Source organism: Diabrotica undecimpunctata, chromosome 6 (assembly GCF_040954645.1).
Source record: "Diabrotica undecimpunctata isolate CICGRU chromosome 6, icDiaUnde3, whole genome shotgun sequence".
Lineage (NCBI taxonomy): Eukaryota > Metazoa > Arthropoda > Insecta > Coleoptera > Chrysomelidae > Diabrotica > Diabrotica undecimpunctata.
Window position 1 is genome coordinate 14,347,392 of NC_092808.1, and position 14,988 is coordinate 14,362,379.

Sequence of the window (14,988 nt, forward strand, 5' to 3'; positions counted from 1 at the left end):
GAAATATGTATATATGCTCTATTAATTGATTTATGCAGCCTTGAGGGTTTTAAAATCCAAGACACCACTGGCTGTAAGTATTGTTTTCGACAAAGTCTATCCGAATAACAGTTATAAAGTCGCTGATTAACAGTATTTTTTCTTGTCAGGAGTTGTTGAAATATACTTAAATCGCTATAACTTGTAAACTAATGGTCCGATTGAACTCAAATTTTGGCAGTTGACGTTTGAAGGTTGAAATTTTTTAAATTATGCATTGGTATTTGTGGCGCCATCTATAGATGCCAGGTTTTGGATTTATTGAGTAATGTGGTATAATGATAGTTGTATGCCTATCTTAAAAATTCAAATAATATAATATATTGTTAGTATGTGCGACGCAACATTATTTATTTTTAGCTTTTAACCATAGTTAAATTCACTGTAGTTCTTTATAATAAAACTTTAAAATAGTAACCACAAAATATTTCAAAACTTGATTTAATTTTTTAGATGCTAAGAGTGATAAGTTTTTTCTGCGACAATTATGGTAAATAGTCAATTTTGTATAACCTACTTCCCATGTTGAGTATGTAATGCACGCTTTATCGAAATACAAACAATTTGCACGCTTGTGAATATGCAATTTGTTAATAAAACGGATTTAAATCAAAATAATATTTGTTAAGTTTATACGACAACGTTTTTCACATCGACAGGCACTATTTGTAGCATCTTCTTTTTCTGGCAATGGCACTGCAGCCAAAATTGAGCCTTGGCCTCCTATAGTTCTGACTATTCTTAGCAATCTGTCATCATCCATCCTCACTACACGAGCAGCCCATCGTAGCCTCTGCAGTCCAGCGAATTCTGAGATAGGTGGTTCTTAAAACAGTTAAAAGATTGTGAATTTTATCTAGATCTCCATATTTCGTTTTTAATGATGTGTCCACAGATCTTTCTTAGAATTTTTCTTTCGAAAACTTCTAACTATTTTTGTATTTTGTGCCATCAGCCATGTCTCACTTCATTAACATACTATTGGTCTAATGATGGATTTATAGACATTAACTTTCGATAAAATGTCTTGACGAACATTTTTTCATTTGTAGCCGATTCTTCATCTTACTTCAAACGCTCCAATAAAGCGAGTTCTTTCTTTCTTGAGGTAATCAATGAATAGACTGACTTGCGCATCGTAACATACGATGTTTACATTTTTGGTGGTGTCTACTCAACTGACTACTGATTTGACTTTGCAGTAAAGTGATAAATATATGTTTTATGTACTGTTATTAAGAATGATCCGAATTATTGTCAACACGTTGTCGTTTGATTGACTGTGAACAAGCGTAGCACATACTTCAAACACAGTTTTCTCATTGACAAAAGTTAATGCTGTATACACTGCTATCTGATACCTGCAACTCCTCTGCTATTCCATGCAACTCCATGCAACGACCCGCCAGAATGATTCTGTGGACTTTTATGTTTTCTGGACCAAATTTGGACATTGACATTGTTCAGCAACAGTTTTATATGTACTACCATATTTAAAGTCACTTGTTTTGCTTTTGTACACTATTTTTACCTATTATAATACACTTCAGATTTTTCCATTATTTTGCAAAAGTTGTATCACTGTAACTTCTAAAGTAATGATCAAGTTAAGCTTAAACTTTGAGGGGTGATATTTGATGGTTGGTACTCTCTGAATCATATGGATTTGTTGTTAGTGGCGTTAGTTTTGATCTGCGTAACATTATTGTTCCATTCTGCCGTATCGGCTACTTTCCTTATTCACTACCTATGTTCATGACTTTAAAGTCCTCTACATCGTTATCTTTTACTGGACTTTCCTCTTGTTCCTTTTCTTTAGAGATTTCATCGATGTATTACTTTTAGAGCTCGATTATAAGGCATCTGTGTGGCTTAATCTAATAATCCACTAGAAAAAAGTTCATTTCCTGTAGTCAGCTGTGTACCATATATCATAAAAATTTATTACAGAACGTTTTAGGAATAAATATTCCATCTTCAGTACGGCTACCTAAAATAAGTATAACCATAGATATACATGTTTAAATCCACTAAATATATGGGTGAAAATCCTTTAAATGTTATTTAGTTTGTATTAGATTACATGGTTGCTAATAATTCTGTAAGATGTTAAAATTTTAAGTAGATTCACTTTATAGCAACGTAATCTCTCGAGGAGGGTTACTGGTCCGAATTCGTAGAGCTGTTCTGATACTATAGAATATTCTCAGGCCGTGGTGGAAAAATGATGTTGTGTCCAGTCTGAAAATGTCTCTAAACCATATCAAGTCTAGACATTTTCGCATCACATCCTTTGGAGACTTCTCAGCTCTAATATGCTTAGAATTTGATGATCTAGTCTGCGGTATGCTAGCTTTTCTCTTTATATTTTCCACATTTATTTGAAAAGTTTTTATTCAGCATGACGCCGCGCCCTAGTATCTAATAATGAATTTCTAGACCCAGATCTCCTTAGTTGCATGACTTAGTGGTGGTAAAAACAGGGGCGGCTCGTGGCCTAAAAAAGTAGTGAAGATGAGGAAAGCTTGCCGGAGCCAAAAGCAGTTTTGGTACCTACTTCGCGCCCAAATCTCATAAAAAATTCGTTAAAAAAATGTTTAGAGTTTATGGCCCTAATAACTTGAAAACAGTTTTTCTTGTTCAGTTCTGCTTGCCTGGGGTATTTAATTCTGAGGTAATTCTGAACCTCGACATTTCATTGAGGGTTTTTTGGCGATTAAAACACCACGCCTGGGGTTGGTGAGTTTCGATTCAGCCGCCCACTCTAAGTCAGATGCTGATTGCAGCCGACCACTCTGGATTAGACGCAGATGTTTAAAATTCTGGTTGGTCGACAATGTAAAAGAACATCCCTTTTATCTTCATTTTTCCAATGCCAAATTTAGCCACCATTTAGTATAGTCTTCTGCAGGTCATCATGCAGGGTAGAGTCGATGGCAAAAAGGGAATAGGTAGAAAGAGGAAATCATGGCTGCGAAATATTTGAGACTGGACAAACATGACTGTAGACGATTTATTCCAACGTTGCAAAAGACAGAGAAATTTTTAGAAATGTGGTCGCCAACCTCCGTTAATGGAGACGGCATAGGAAGAAGAAGAAGTCATTAATTGGATTCATGTCTCTCTAAAATTATTTTTGTCCAAACGAAATCCACGAGAACACTTTATATCCGAAATCCGAAACAAACCACAGAGAAATGTATTAATAAAGTGCACTAAACAAATAAAATTAATATTGTGACTAAACTAAACTAATAAATACTATACTATATAAAAATATCTATATAATGGACTAAATTTCAAAATATTGTCGCTTAGAGAAATTTCCGAAAAATAGGAATACCAAATACACATCCAACAGTAGGTGAAGACCAATAATATATTTTTAAGCGGAACTGCACGTACCTGTTTTCTCAGCCATCACTAAGGATAGGCTGACGTCACGTTGCCATGGCAACCGTGAACGCTGATGCAGATGGATTTTGCATTTCAAAAATTATATTCACCTCTTCCTGAATCTTATTATACACGGCTAGTGACACAGGTCAGGACCGCTAATAAAGCTAGTTGTCTTTTTTTAATTTTTAGATTAATTAAAAGAGAATAAATAATTGATTTCAGAATTTAGATATAATAATGTTGTTTTCATTTTTTATTTATTTGTCTCAATTTAATTATATTTTTTTGGTGAACCTCACCTTCACCTACTTCACCTGGCCGGCCGCCGCTGGGTAAAAACAGGTGAGGAAGACGTGCATTTTCTCAGTATTGATTTTTGTCTTCTATCTTTCTGCGTCGTTAAGTACTTGATTCAGTTGTTTTTGGTTGTAGTGAGACGAATAGACCTAAAATGATCCATACCAGTTTCTCTGACTCTCGGGTCTTTGTCCCTATATTTTTAGATGTTGAACAAAGAGTGACAAAATGCTTCTTGCAACTAAAGGACCTATTTAGCTACCGAGTTTTTGGGAAAGACCTATGTAATAACGATATGTTAGTAATATTTACCAAGTACGATTGTCGATTTGCTGAAATTAGTTTTCAAAGGTGTGTTTTTCCAGGCAGTATAATACGCCTTGTCTATATCGATCAATGCCCCTTCTACATTTGTTTTCTTCTATAACTGTTGCCTTTGCTCTACGTTGCAAAACGGAGCAACATAAACAACCACAAATTATTGTGAAAGAAGACTAAATATATTGAAAGATAGTTGGAATGGAAATCCTTATCCTAATAAAGGTTGTAACAATTTTAACATTTTCTTTAAACAATAATAAACAGATGTAGATATCATAATGTAAGTAATATAACATATGAATCTTTAACACTTGTTTTTTTAATGTGAAACATATAATGCGGCGTTCGCCTGCACTTGTAACTCTTCGACTCTTTGACGTATACAATGTTCTTCCTTGAAACACATTGCCTGCATTTTTATTTAATTCAAAGACGTATCATCATCATCGTTAACCTGTACGCGTCTTCTGCTGGACATAGGTCCCCCTTATTTCCTCCCATCTGTGTATGTCTTGTGCGACTTGCGTCCAGTTACCGCTAATACAGTTCAGGTCGTCAGTTCATCTGGTTGGTGGGCGGCCTTTGCTCAGTAGTGCTTCATGTCTTAACCTCCACTCCATAATATGTCTTGTCTATCGGTTGTTTTGCTTTGTTTGCTTTTAATGTCCTCTCTTAAAGATGCTTAGATATGAACCTAGATATTTATTCCTGTTTCATCGACTTCGAGAAGGCATTCGACAGGGTCCGACATGAAAAACTAATAGAAATACTGAGAAACAAAGATATAGACAGACGAGACTTACGAATCATTATCAATCTGTATTGGAATCAAAAGGCCAATATAAAGATAGAACAAAAGTCCGAAAATATAGATATAAAGAGAGGAGTAAGACAGGGCTGTGTTCTGTCACCATTACTGTTTAACGTGTACAGTGAAGCCATATTCCAGGAAGCGATAACGGATCTGGGTGATGGAATCTCTGTAAACGGAAGAATAGTAAATAACATAAGAATCGCTGATGACACCGTTATAATGGCAGACACCCTGGAATCGCTACAAGAATTGGTAAATAGAATTAACGATTATTGCATTAGATACGGACTAAAAATAAATAAGAGAAAAACTAAATTCATGATTGTCTCAAAAACGCAACATGGAAATGAAAGATTAATGATAGAGCAAACCCAAATAGAAAAAGTAGAGACATATAAATATCTGGGAACCTGGGTTGATGACAAAAATGACCAAAGCAGAGAAATCAAAGTCCGAATTGAAACTTCAAGGCAAGCATTTGTGAAAATGAAGACAATGCTTACCAACAGAGACCTTCAGTTGCATCTCAGATTGAGGGCTCTAAGATGTTACATATTTTCTATCTTACTATACGGAATAGAAGCTTGGAGATTGAAGAAACAACACATAAGGAAAATAGAAGCGTTCGAAATGTGGTGTTACAGAAGAATATTAAAAATTCAGTGGGTTCAAAGGATTACCAATGCTGAGGTACTACGACGTCTAAATAAGGAGTTAGAAATTATGAACAGCATAAAAAGAAGAAAACTAGAATATTTGGGTCACATAACCAGAGGAGAAAAATATAAGCTGCTGAGAATTATTATGCAAGGAAGGATCCAAGGAAGAAGAAGCATAGGAAGAAGACGCATCTCCTGGCTGAAGAACCTTAGAGAATGGTTTAACTGTAGTTCACTATAGTCATGTGCAACGCTGTGTGATATGACACTTTTGTGCTGATACTTTACGGTGCGTCATGTGTATTGACACCGCGACAATAAAGTGTCATGACACAGTAACAGTGTCGTAACACCCCGAGTGTTTCCGGCCCGAGCAATGCAATTCACCGCAATAGTGCGATTTGATACAAGATACAAGAAAAAGAGACAGAACACGAAAGTTGTGCCAAGTTTTCGAATCTCACCGAAACAAAAGTGTCTTTCAACTGCGTTGACTATTTTGTATTTTACCTGGTTGCCACGTTTTATATATTTTTACAGTGTCTACAGATAATTTTAAATCTTAAAAAATAAATTTGAATATATTTCTGTTTATGCAGATAAAATAATTAATAAAGGAAAAAACTGTATTATAAAAAAAACAAATAAATAAAATTTCAAATCTAGGTCCAAACAACAAATCAAAAAACAAAAAATTTGAAATTAAAATTGTTATTGTTTAAATTATGTTTAAATTTGTTATAGTTTAAATAATAATAGTTAACTTAAAAATCAGTGGAGAGATATTAAACGCTAAAGAAAGAATAAAGATACCTACATAAAAAAATCTAAATCTAGGTTAACGCAACAAAACAAAAAATTTAAAGTAAAAAAATATACACCTACTTATTCGTTATTGTTTAAGTTATAGTTTAAAAAAATCACTTAAGAGATTTTATCCGTCTTTAATCTCTCTCGCTTTTCGTTGACTATCTGCCCGGCTTTAGAAAATATCCTTTCACAGGGGATAGATGTAGCCATAATACAAAGCCTAGTCTTCATAATTTGGTATAATTTTGGGTAAATGTGCTTCCTTTGGTGCCATCACAATGGGATATACCGCAGCTATCTTTTCTCGGTAAAATGCTTGCTTGGTTGTTGGTGCTGTTGAACTTCCTTGTCAAAATCTTTCCATAAATTTTGGAGTAGATCTTCCTTATACGGTATATTTTGAATTGGTTGTTCAATATTTTCCTCTTCGTTTTCTTTTTGTGTGGGTAATTTTGTGTTGGCTACCTTGCTGTACAAATTCTCTACTGCTTTGCGATATTGTCTTTTGTCTATGAAACCAAATTTTTTAAATCTGGGGTCCAAGATTGTTGCTTGAGCTATTAAAGTATGTTCCTCTATATCTGAAAATCTTTGTTTTAATTTAAATTGCAGATTTTTTACCATATTTTGAACCTGAGGCATCATTGTATTTATGTCAAATGAATTCATGTGTTTCGTAATTTGTTTGTAATAAAATATTATTGACGAAGCACTAACTTTTTTCTCGGAACTTATGGCAGTTGTAACTAAATTAAAATTTCCAGAACTTTAATGGACTGTTCAGCAATAGTCCAGTATTCGTTTTGTAGAGGCCCAACAGATTCTGTAGCTGAACTATTTAAAACTGCCAATGTTGATATGATTGCATTGTTCATCTGTAAAATTCTCTTAATCATATCAAATGTGAAATTCCATCACGTAACTACATCATTTTTTAACTTTAGTGATGGTATATCCATTCGCCAAATCTCGGACTGCTGTCAAAAAACTGACGTCGCAATATATCTAACTAGTTCATCAATCAAACATCAACAAACACATTTTGAGTTTTTAACCTGTCTGATCTATTATCCCTTTGTGTGATTTGTTCTCAAAAAGGTTTTATTTGTGAAAAGATCAACTCTCGGTCAGTCTCGCACAGCTATTAAGTAAATGCAAAACAGATGTTACAGCTTAGGGAAGGTTTCAAACTTTCACGTAGTGTCAAAGGCTTACTGTGTTATATGACACAATAGTGTTGACACACTAAGTTGATACAATAAACTGCGCCAGTGTTGCTGTATCAACACCTAAAAATTTGGTGTGTTACCCATCTTTAGTTCACTACAACTTTTCAGAGCAGCAGCTAACAAAGTGACCATAGCCCTTATGATATCCAACCTCCGATAGGAGATGGAACTTTAAGAAGAAGAATCGGTTGTTAGTTAATCTGGCGACGTGTCCTGCACAATTTTATTTTAGTGACTTGATTATTTCAAAAGCGTCTGTTGTTTTTATTCTACGACGTATTTCTTCGTTTGAGATTCGGTCTCTCAGAGAAACACCCAACATATGGCGCCGCAGATATATTATTGACAGAAAGATATATCATTGATAATAAAATATGACTGAACTAACAAAGGAAACTGCTGACAGTATTTGGGAAACTTTTAATCCGATTTATTCCCTTTAGTAAATCATTCTTTCATGAATATTTTTCTATATAAAATAATTTCGATATTTTACACTTGCCAGGCGTCTCACGACGCAACGGCTCATCTTTTTTATGTAATAGGCAACTTACAGAAATAAATTTAAAGGTCTACATCATATCTTGATTGAATGGAATACAATTTTTTTTTCATGATATATATCTCATTTTCTTGACATCCCCAATCAAGACTACCACTTCATCAATTGAAAACATTTTTGTTACTTATTTTTATAGCATTCTCATCTCTGTTACAGAATCTCAAGGCCTGACAGGACGCCGTACCAACCTTCCCGTACCGCGCCCTCCCACGGAAGGCCTATCTTTGTGGAATCTTTTGAGCCGCAACATCGGCAAAGACTTGTCACAGATCAGTATGCCTGTAGCGTTAAACGAACCTCTCAACGTATTGCAGAGGCTCTGCGAAGAGTTGGAGTATTCAGAACTGCTCGATAGAGCCGCAAGTATCGACGATCCTTATGAAAGGATGGTGGAAATAGCTGCTTTCGCTGTATCTAGTTACGCTAGCACGTTAAGTCGAGCTGGTAATAAGCCTTTCAATCCTTTGCTTGGTAAGTATAGTTGGGACATTCTTCCTCAATTGAATCACCAAACAAAATATCTCCAAATATTCAAATTTATAATTAAAAGTCATGTTGTTTTAAACCGCATCTAATTAAACTACATCAAACTTCCCACTACCTCTTCATTAGACATCAGCTTTCTGAGTCACTTCACTACGGTCACTCACTTTCCAGATCATTAAGTCGAAGCCTTCACCGAAAGTTTTGATGATTTTTACCAGTACTATATCGTAAAATTTGTTTCTGGTTTTAATTAAATTGTGTACTAAACTATTTTATGACACTTTAGGTGAGACATACGAATGCACTCGAGAAGACAAAGGTTTTCGTTTTATTTCCGAGCAAGTATCGCACCATCCTCCAGTCAGTGCTTGCTACGCAGAAAGTCCCAGCTTTACATTTTGGCAAGATGCCCGTGTCAAGACCAAATTTTGGGGAAAGAGCATGGAATTTCAGCCTCTGGGTAACGTTAACGTGTTGCTTCCAAAAACTGGCGACCTCTACACTTGGAACAAGGTAACAACGTGTGTTCACAACTTATTTAGCGGACAGAGGTGGGTAGATCAATATGGTGAACTTAGGATATCTAATGGAAGAATAACTTGCAAATTAACGTTTTCAAAAGCCAGTTATTGGTCTGCGAAAAGACATGAGGTAAGAGCATCAACAAAATTTTGCTAAAATTTGCTGTTACATATTTTTCCTATTTCAGATTGTTGGAGCTGTTTATGATGAATCTGGCCAAACAGTTCGAAAACTTTTCGGAAAATGGTCAGAGTCTTTGTACTGTGGTGTAGCCCCATCGGCCAGGTGTATTTGGCGTGCTGGTACTTTGCCGCCTAATCAAGAACATTACTATGGCTTTACTCGTTTTGCAATTGAGTTAAACGAACTAGGACCAGATTCTCATTTACTACCACCTACTGATACGAGGTTTAGACCAGATCAAAGAGCGCTTGAAGAAGGGGATCTTAGTACTGCCGAAACGGTTAAACTACAGTTAGAAAGTTTACAAAGGGAGAGGTAAGATGATTAATTTTTAATGCCAATCAAAGTTTTAATTTAATCAAACTATAAAAAAAGATTCTACACGTAACATGTAAGATCGAGGAGTGCTGCTCAAAATTTATGAAATAATCTTCTTCTTTGTGTACCGTGCTTGTATTCAAGCGTTGGCTATCGTCATATTGACAAGCTGATGAAATGATTCTCGGTCGGCAGCTAGATGAAACAGTTCCTCGACCGTTTGACCTGTCCATTGTCTAATGTTACGCAGCCAGGACAGTTGTTTTCTTCCGACCCAACGTTTCCCTTCGATTTTGCCCTGAATGATTAACCGGAGTAAGCGATATTTAGTTCCTCTCATTATATGACCGAAGTATTGGACCTTTCTCATTTTGATGATGTTGATCAATGCTCGCTCTTTGTGCACGGTCTCTAGCACGCGTTCGTTAGATATGTGGGCTGTCCACGGGATTCTGAGCATGCGACGGTAACACCATAACTCAAACGCTTCTAATTTGTTAAGATATTTTATTTTTGTTATCCAGGTTTCACATCCATAGAACAACGTGGACCACTTCAATACTCTTAGACGTGTGGTCAACGTCAGACTTCTACTGCATAATACAGAACGCCAGTTAATAAAGTTTTTCCGTGTGAGTTCTATTCTGGTCGAAATTTCCTCGTCACTTTCAACCCTGCAGTCAATCCAGCTACCCAGATATCTAAAGTGTTCAACCCTTTCCAGGATTTTGTTATCTAATCTTAGTACTGAGTCTTCTGTATTAATTTTTCCGACCATCATCCATTTTGTTTTTTTTTGCGTTGATTGTTAAGTCCTTTTCAGTGCATTCGTTGTTTACAGCATTCAACAGGGTTTGAAGATCTTCTAGACTCTCTGCCATTATTGCGGTGTCATCGGCGTATCTGATGTTGTTAATAATTTCACCACCGATCTTAACACCTTCGCGGCGATTATTTAACGCTATTTCAAAAACTGGTTCAATGTTGGCATTAAACAACATCGGTGACATAACACATCCCTGTCTGACACCACGCTTAATAGAAACTTTAGCTGAAACCTCTTGGTCCACCGTAACACAAGCGGTCTGATTGTAGTAAAGATGTTTAAGCAATCTAATGTCATACGTGTCCAGACCAACTGAGTCTAAGCATTGAAATAATAATGTATGTGGTACTCTATCAAAGGCTTTTTCGAAATCTATAAAACATACGTATGAAAGAATAGCCTAACCAAAACTCGATTTTGGAGTCACAATAACTGAAATTACTGTATAAATCAACTGAAGCAGATTGAAGTTGCTCTGAGGTTAATGAAATAGACCCTAGCAACAATATTGCTATTCAAAGCAGAAAAAAAAAACAAGTTAATAAAAACATTTAATGATCAACTCAATTAAATTGAGTACTTTGGTCACTCTGAATTCAATCAACTTTTATGATAGTTTTATCCAAAGCGCATTGAAGAACCATGGTGCATGATAAATAAATATATTATATGATGTGATGGGAATAATCAATTAGAATTTTAGTGCTAGAGCGAACAATCAAAAGTAGATAAGTATTAAATAATACAAAATATTATTTAATACTGAATTTTGTTCAAGATTATGTTATACAAATATCGAATAATTGTTCAATTCTGTACCTCAGAGGTAAACTATCCTAGTAACATTTTACTAATTTTACACTAGGGCCGATTTAAGTTTTTTTAAACTATTTATGAAGAAACTGGCGAGTTAGTTAAACTTCTTTAAATCATTTTGATGTGAAGATAATATTTTATTATTTTCCACTACTGATAAATAACATTTTCGTAATATATCAGTTTACAGTTAAGGGATGGGAGCGCTTACGTTAGTTTACCCTTGAAAAAATTTACCTTTTATCAGATTGGTTCACATAAAATAAATGGAAAAAGGCGGTATATAATTGAATATTTTACACATTTATAGGTTATATTGTACAAAATACGTAAGAATTGAAACAACTATATTATATTACAAGGAATATAAAAACTATAATTATTCAGTATAAGTTTTGTTTAGAAAATTAATCATTAATATCGCACACACAAGTATTATTGCTCTTTTTCCTCGGGAAATTTAGCGATGTTATTTCCATGTGGTATATTCTTTTAGAAATGATGAAAACATGGAGGAATCCACTGCAAATTTGTCTGTAGGTCATTAAACTTTTTAGATGATACGGGTCGTAATGCTTTACTTACAGCATGAATATCTGTTGGCCAGTTGGTTCCTCTACGAGAATTTCGATTTAAGTCTATCATCTTAAAGTCCCACTGAAAAGACGTTTTATAAAAGAGAATTCACAAATCTGATGGTCGTACTTGCAGATAAACAACTTCACTAATGAGGAAATCCTCATGATTAGAATTTTTTTCTGTTCGGAGAAGCATTGTTGTCGAATAGTGATCTGAAATTTTTAAAATCCTCTAACCTCATATCGTATATTTCAATTACATCTTTAAATTTACACTGTCTGACAAATTGCTGTCAGTCCCACGGAATCATCACGGTGTTTGTTTCATCAATTTTCTTTTTGTCACTCTCTATAACAGAATGAATAATCTATAACAGTTATAATAATGAATGAATTATAACAGTTGAAATTCTTTCAACAAACTGAAAAAAGTACTCTGCAGCAGGGACATTTCAATTTCTTTAAAGATAAGACTTCTAAGATGCTACGTGTTTGGATTATTTTATGGGTTGGAGGCTTGGACAGTAAAGAAAGATGTTTGGACAGATTAGAAGCCTTCGAGTTATGGGCCTACAGAAGGATATTCAGAATAAGTTGGGTGGATAGAGTCACGAATGTCGAGGTGTTGAGAAGAATGGGAAAAGATAAAGAGGTTTTAAATGCAATTAAAGTCAGAAAATTGCAATATCTGGGACATGTCATGAGGGGCGAGCATTATAACTTGTTGCAATTAATAATGCAAGGAAGAATACGGGGTAGAAGAAGTCGCGGAAGAAGACGCATCTCCTGGTTAAATAATTTGAGAGTTTAAGTGCACTTCTGCTGACCTCTTTAGAGCAGCAGCGTCGAAAGTGCGAATTGCCATGATGGTTGCCAACCTTCTTAGAGGAGATGGCACATGAAGAAGAAGATAACAGAATGGACTCCTTCAACCTCCATATGAGTGTGTCCCTTTAATAAAAATTTGTGATTTATATATTTTAATGTTGAGACACAGCGAATAAGCCACATATACATAGCAACTACGGTGAAGTTTCTATTTTAGCCTGCACAATTATCTGACCATATTGTAAGTTCCTCTATATTTGAATTTAAGTTAGTTAAAGCCCACCTGAAAATGCACGAAGAAATTTCACAGGGTCCACGGTCACCAACTGTTTCATCGCACATTGCAGAATGACTTTTTCCTTCTGTTGCGTTAAATATCGTGAGGTTTAATGTCCATAATTTCTCAAATAAAATGACTGAGTATTTGTCAACAATGGAGTTGGTAAACATTTTTGGAAATCCACTGTTATAGTAATTTTCTTCGAATCAGTTTCCTTAGAAATGTCCTTATCAGTTCTTTTTGGAGTATATCGGAGACTGGCTTGAGTGAGATGTTCCTTATATTGTGTTTGGATGTTTTTCACCTTCATCCTCAGTACTTTTAATTTTCATATTAAAATGATCACATGTATCGCATGTGTCATTAGACGGTTTTTTAAAGGATACATTGAATTCCGTATTAAAATTTTTTTCGTATAACCATTTTTTTGCAATAAGACTTTTATTTATATTATCAGCTATACATTTATCATTATATAGCGAGTACAAGTTTGAGATATTTAAATCATTACCCAAATAATGCTTTTCGGTCCTCTCTCGGCTATAATGGCTCTCGATTGTTAGAAATAAACTTATGTGTGGCCGCACTCCTTGATAAAAACTTTCGTTAATTTTATTTGGCAGTGGTTTCTTTCCTCTATTATCTGGTAGAACGATTCCTGTATCCGTTCTTTTTGCTAAAGCGGTTCTCACAAACATATCTGTTACGCAGAGTGTATTTAAGAAGAAATGTTTGCAGACTGGTATTTTAGTATCTCTTATAACAAAAAAATAGCCTAACGTTGCATTTCGTCGTGGAGTATTTAGGTTTGTAACCAACCTTCGAGAAACAGATTTTCTTTCAATATTGTTGGATACAAATTGCCGTTCGAAATTATCAGAATTTTTTCACGCCAAAACTTGTCAAATAAACTTGAGAGCCAGAAAATAAAAGACCAAGGAAGACTGAAATGGATGAGTCTGTTGGTTCAATAGCGTTCTCATGTGTGTTTTGGTCACAAGCCAATAGATAAGCATGCTCTGGAATAGCATTTATGTCTAAAGGATGGATACCTGTAGCCCGTTGCAACAGTAGCAGAACGAGACCAAGCTGACTGTAAAAGTTCACCAAAGTCCTCTCTTGTAATTCTTCCAGTCCCACTTCCTCTAGTTACTAACTGCTAACAGGCGTCTTTAAAATAAGTTTTGAAAGGCTTAAATACTACTCGGTTCAAAGGCTGAAGGTAATGTGTTGTATGGCTGGGGAGACAGAATAATTATATCATTGTCTGAAGCAATCTGAAGCATGTCGGCGTTGCTCATGTGCGAGGCATATCCATCAAATATGAGTAGGTTTTTACCTGAGGGTTTACGAGGTATAAAATGGGTTGTGAGCCAATCCAAAAATAAATAGGTTTGCCATAAACTCCTTTAAAAATGCAGTAAGAAGGTAAAAATTGCCCCTCGGCATTGCAACATGCTAATATACTAATAGTTTCTCCTTTCTCGGCACTGGTGACAACATGAACATCTTTACTGCCTTTAGATGCAACAAATTTTTTTGGTTCATTATTAAGTTGAACTCCAATTTCATCACAATTCCAAATACATATTGGTTTGTTTAATTAAAATGTCAGCCAAAAGAATAAAATAATTTTTTACTTCCTCACGATTCATTCCTTCGGTTCTAGCTCTACTTATTCCTTGAGCTTTTCGAACACTTAGCTCTGGATGTCTCCTCATAAAGGAAGACAACGAAACCTTTCCATCTATCTTTTTATCTGTATTGAAAGTATGTTTTTTTCCCAATTTCTCAGCTAGTTGGTATGCAAGTTTTCTGAGTTCTCGTTGAGTAGGAGCAAACCCAACACCTTGCAACTTCTTTACGTGACTCACTAATTTAAGTTCAGTATCTCTACCCAATTGTGAATCTGGACCCAATGCATGCTTAGAAAAATCATTTTTCTTCATTCTGTATCTTATTGTAGATTCGGGAACAGAAAACGTCCTGCTTGCTGCACAAACAGAAACATTTTCATCGTT

General features: G+C 35.1%; 1 protein-coding gene across 2 annotated transcripts in view; it reads left to right on the forward strand.

Annotated features, from left to right (window-relative positions):
• The window catches only part of LOC140443158 (oxysterol-binding protein-related protein 3-like), a 130,615-nt gene that overhangs the window by 99,820 nt on the left and 15,807 nt on the right, over positions 1 to 14,988 (forward strand). For both annotated transcript variants that reach the window (XM_072534253.1, XM_072534254.1), the window contains exons 9-11: positions 8,287 to 8,601; positions 8,903 to 9,267; positions 9,326 to 9,636. In XM_072534253.1, coding sequence (XP_072390354.1) covers positions 8,287 to 8,601; positions 8,903 to 9,267; positions 9,326 to 9,636 — 991 coding nt within the window. The remainder of the gene's footprint in view (positions 1 to 8,286; positions 8,602 to 8,902; positions 9,268 to 9,325; positions 9,637 to 14,988) is intronic.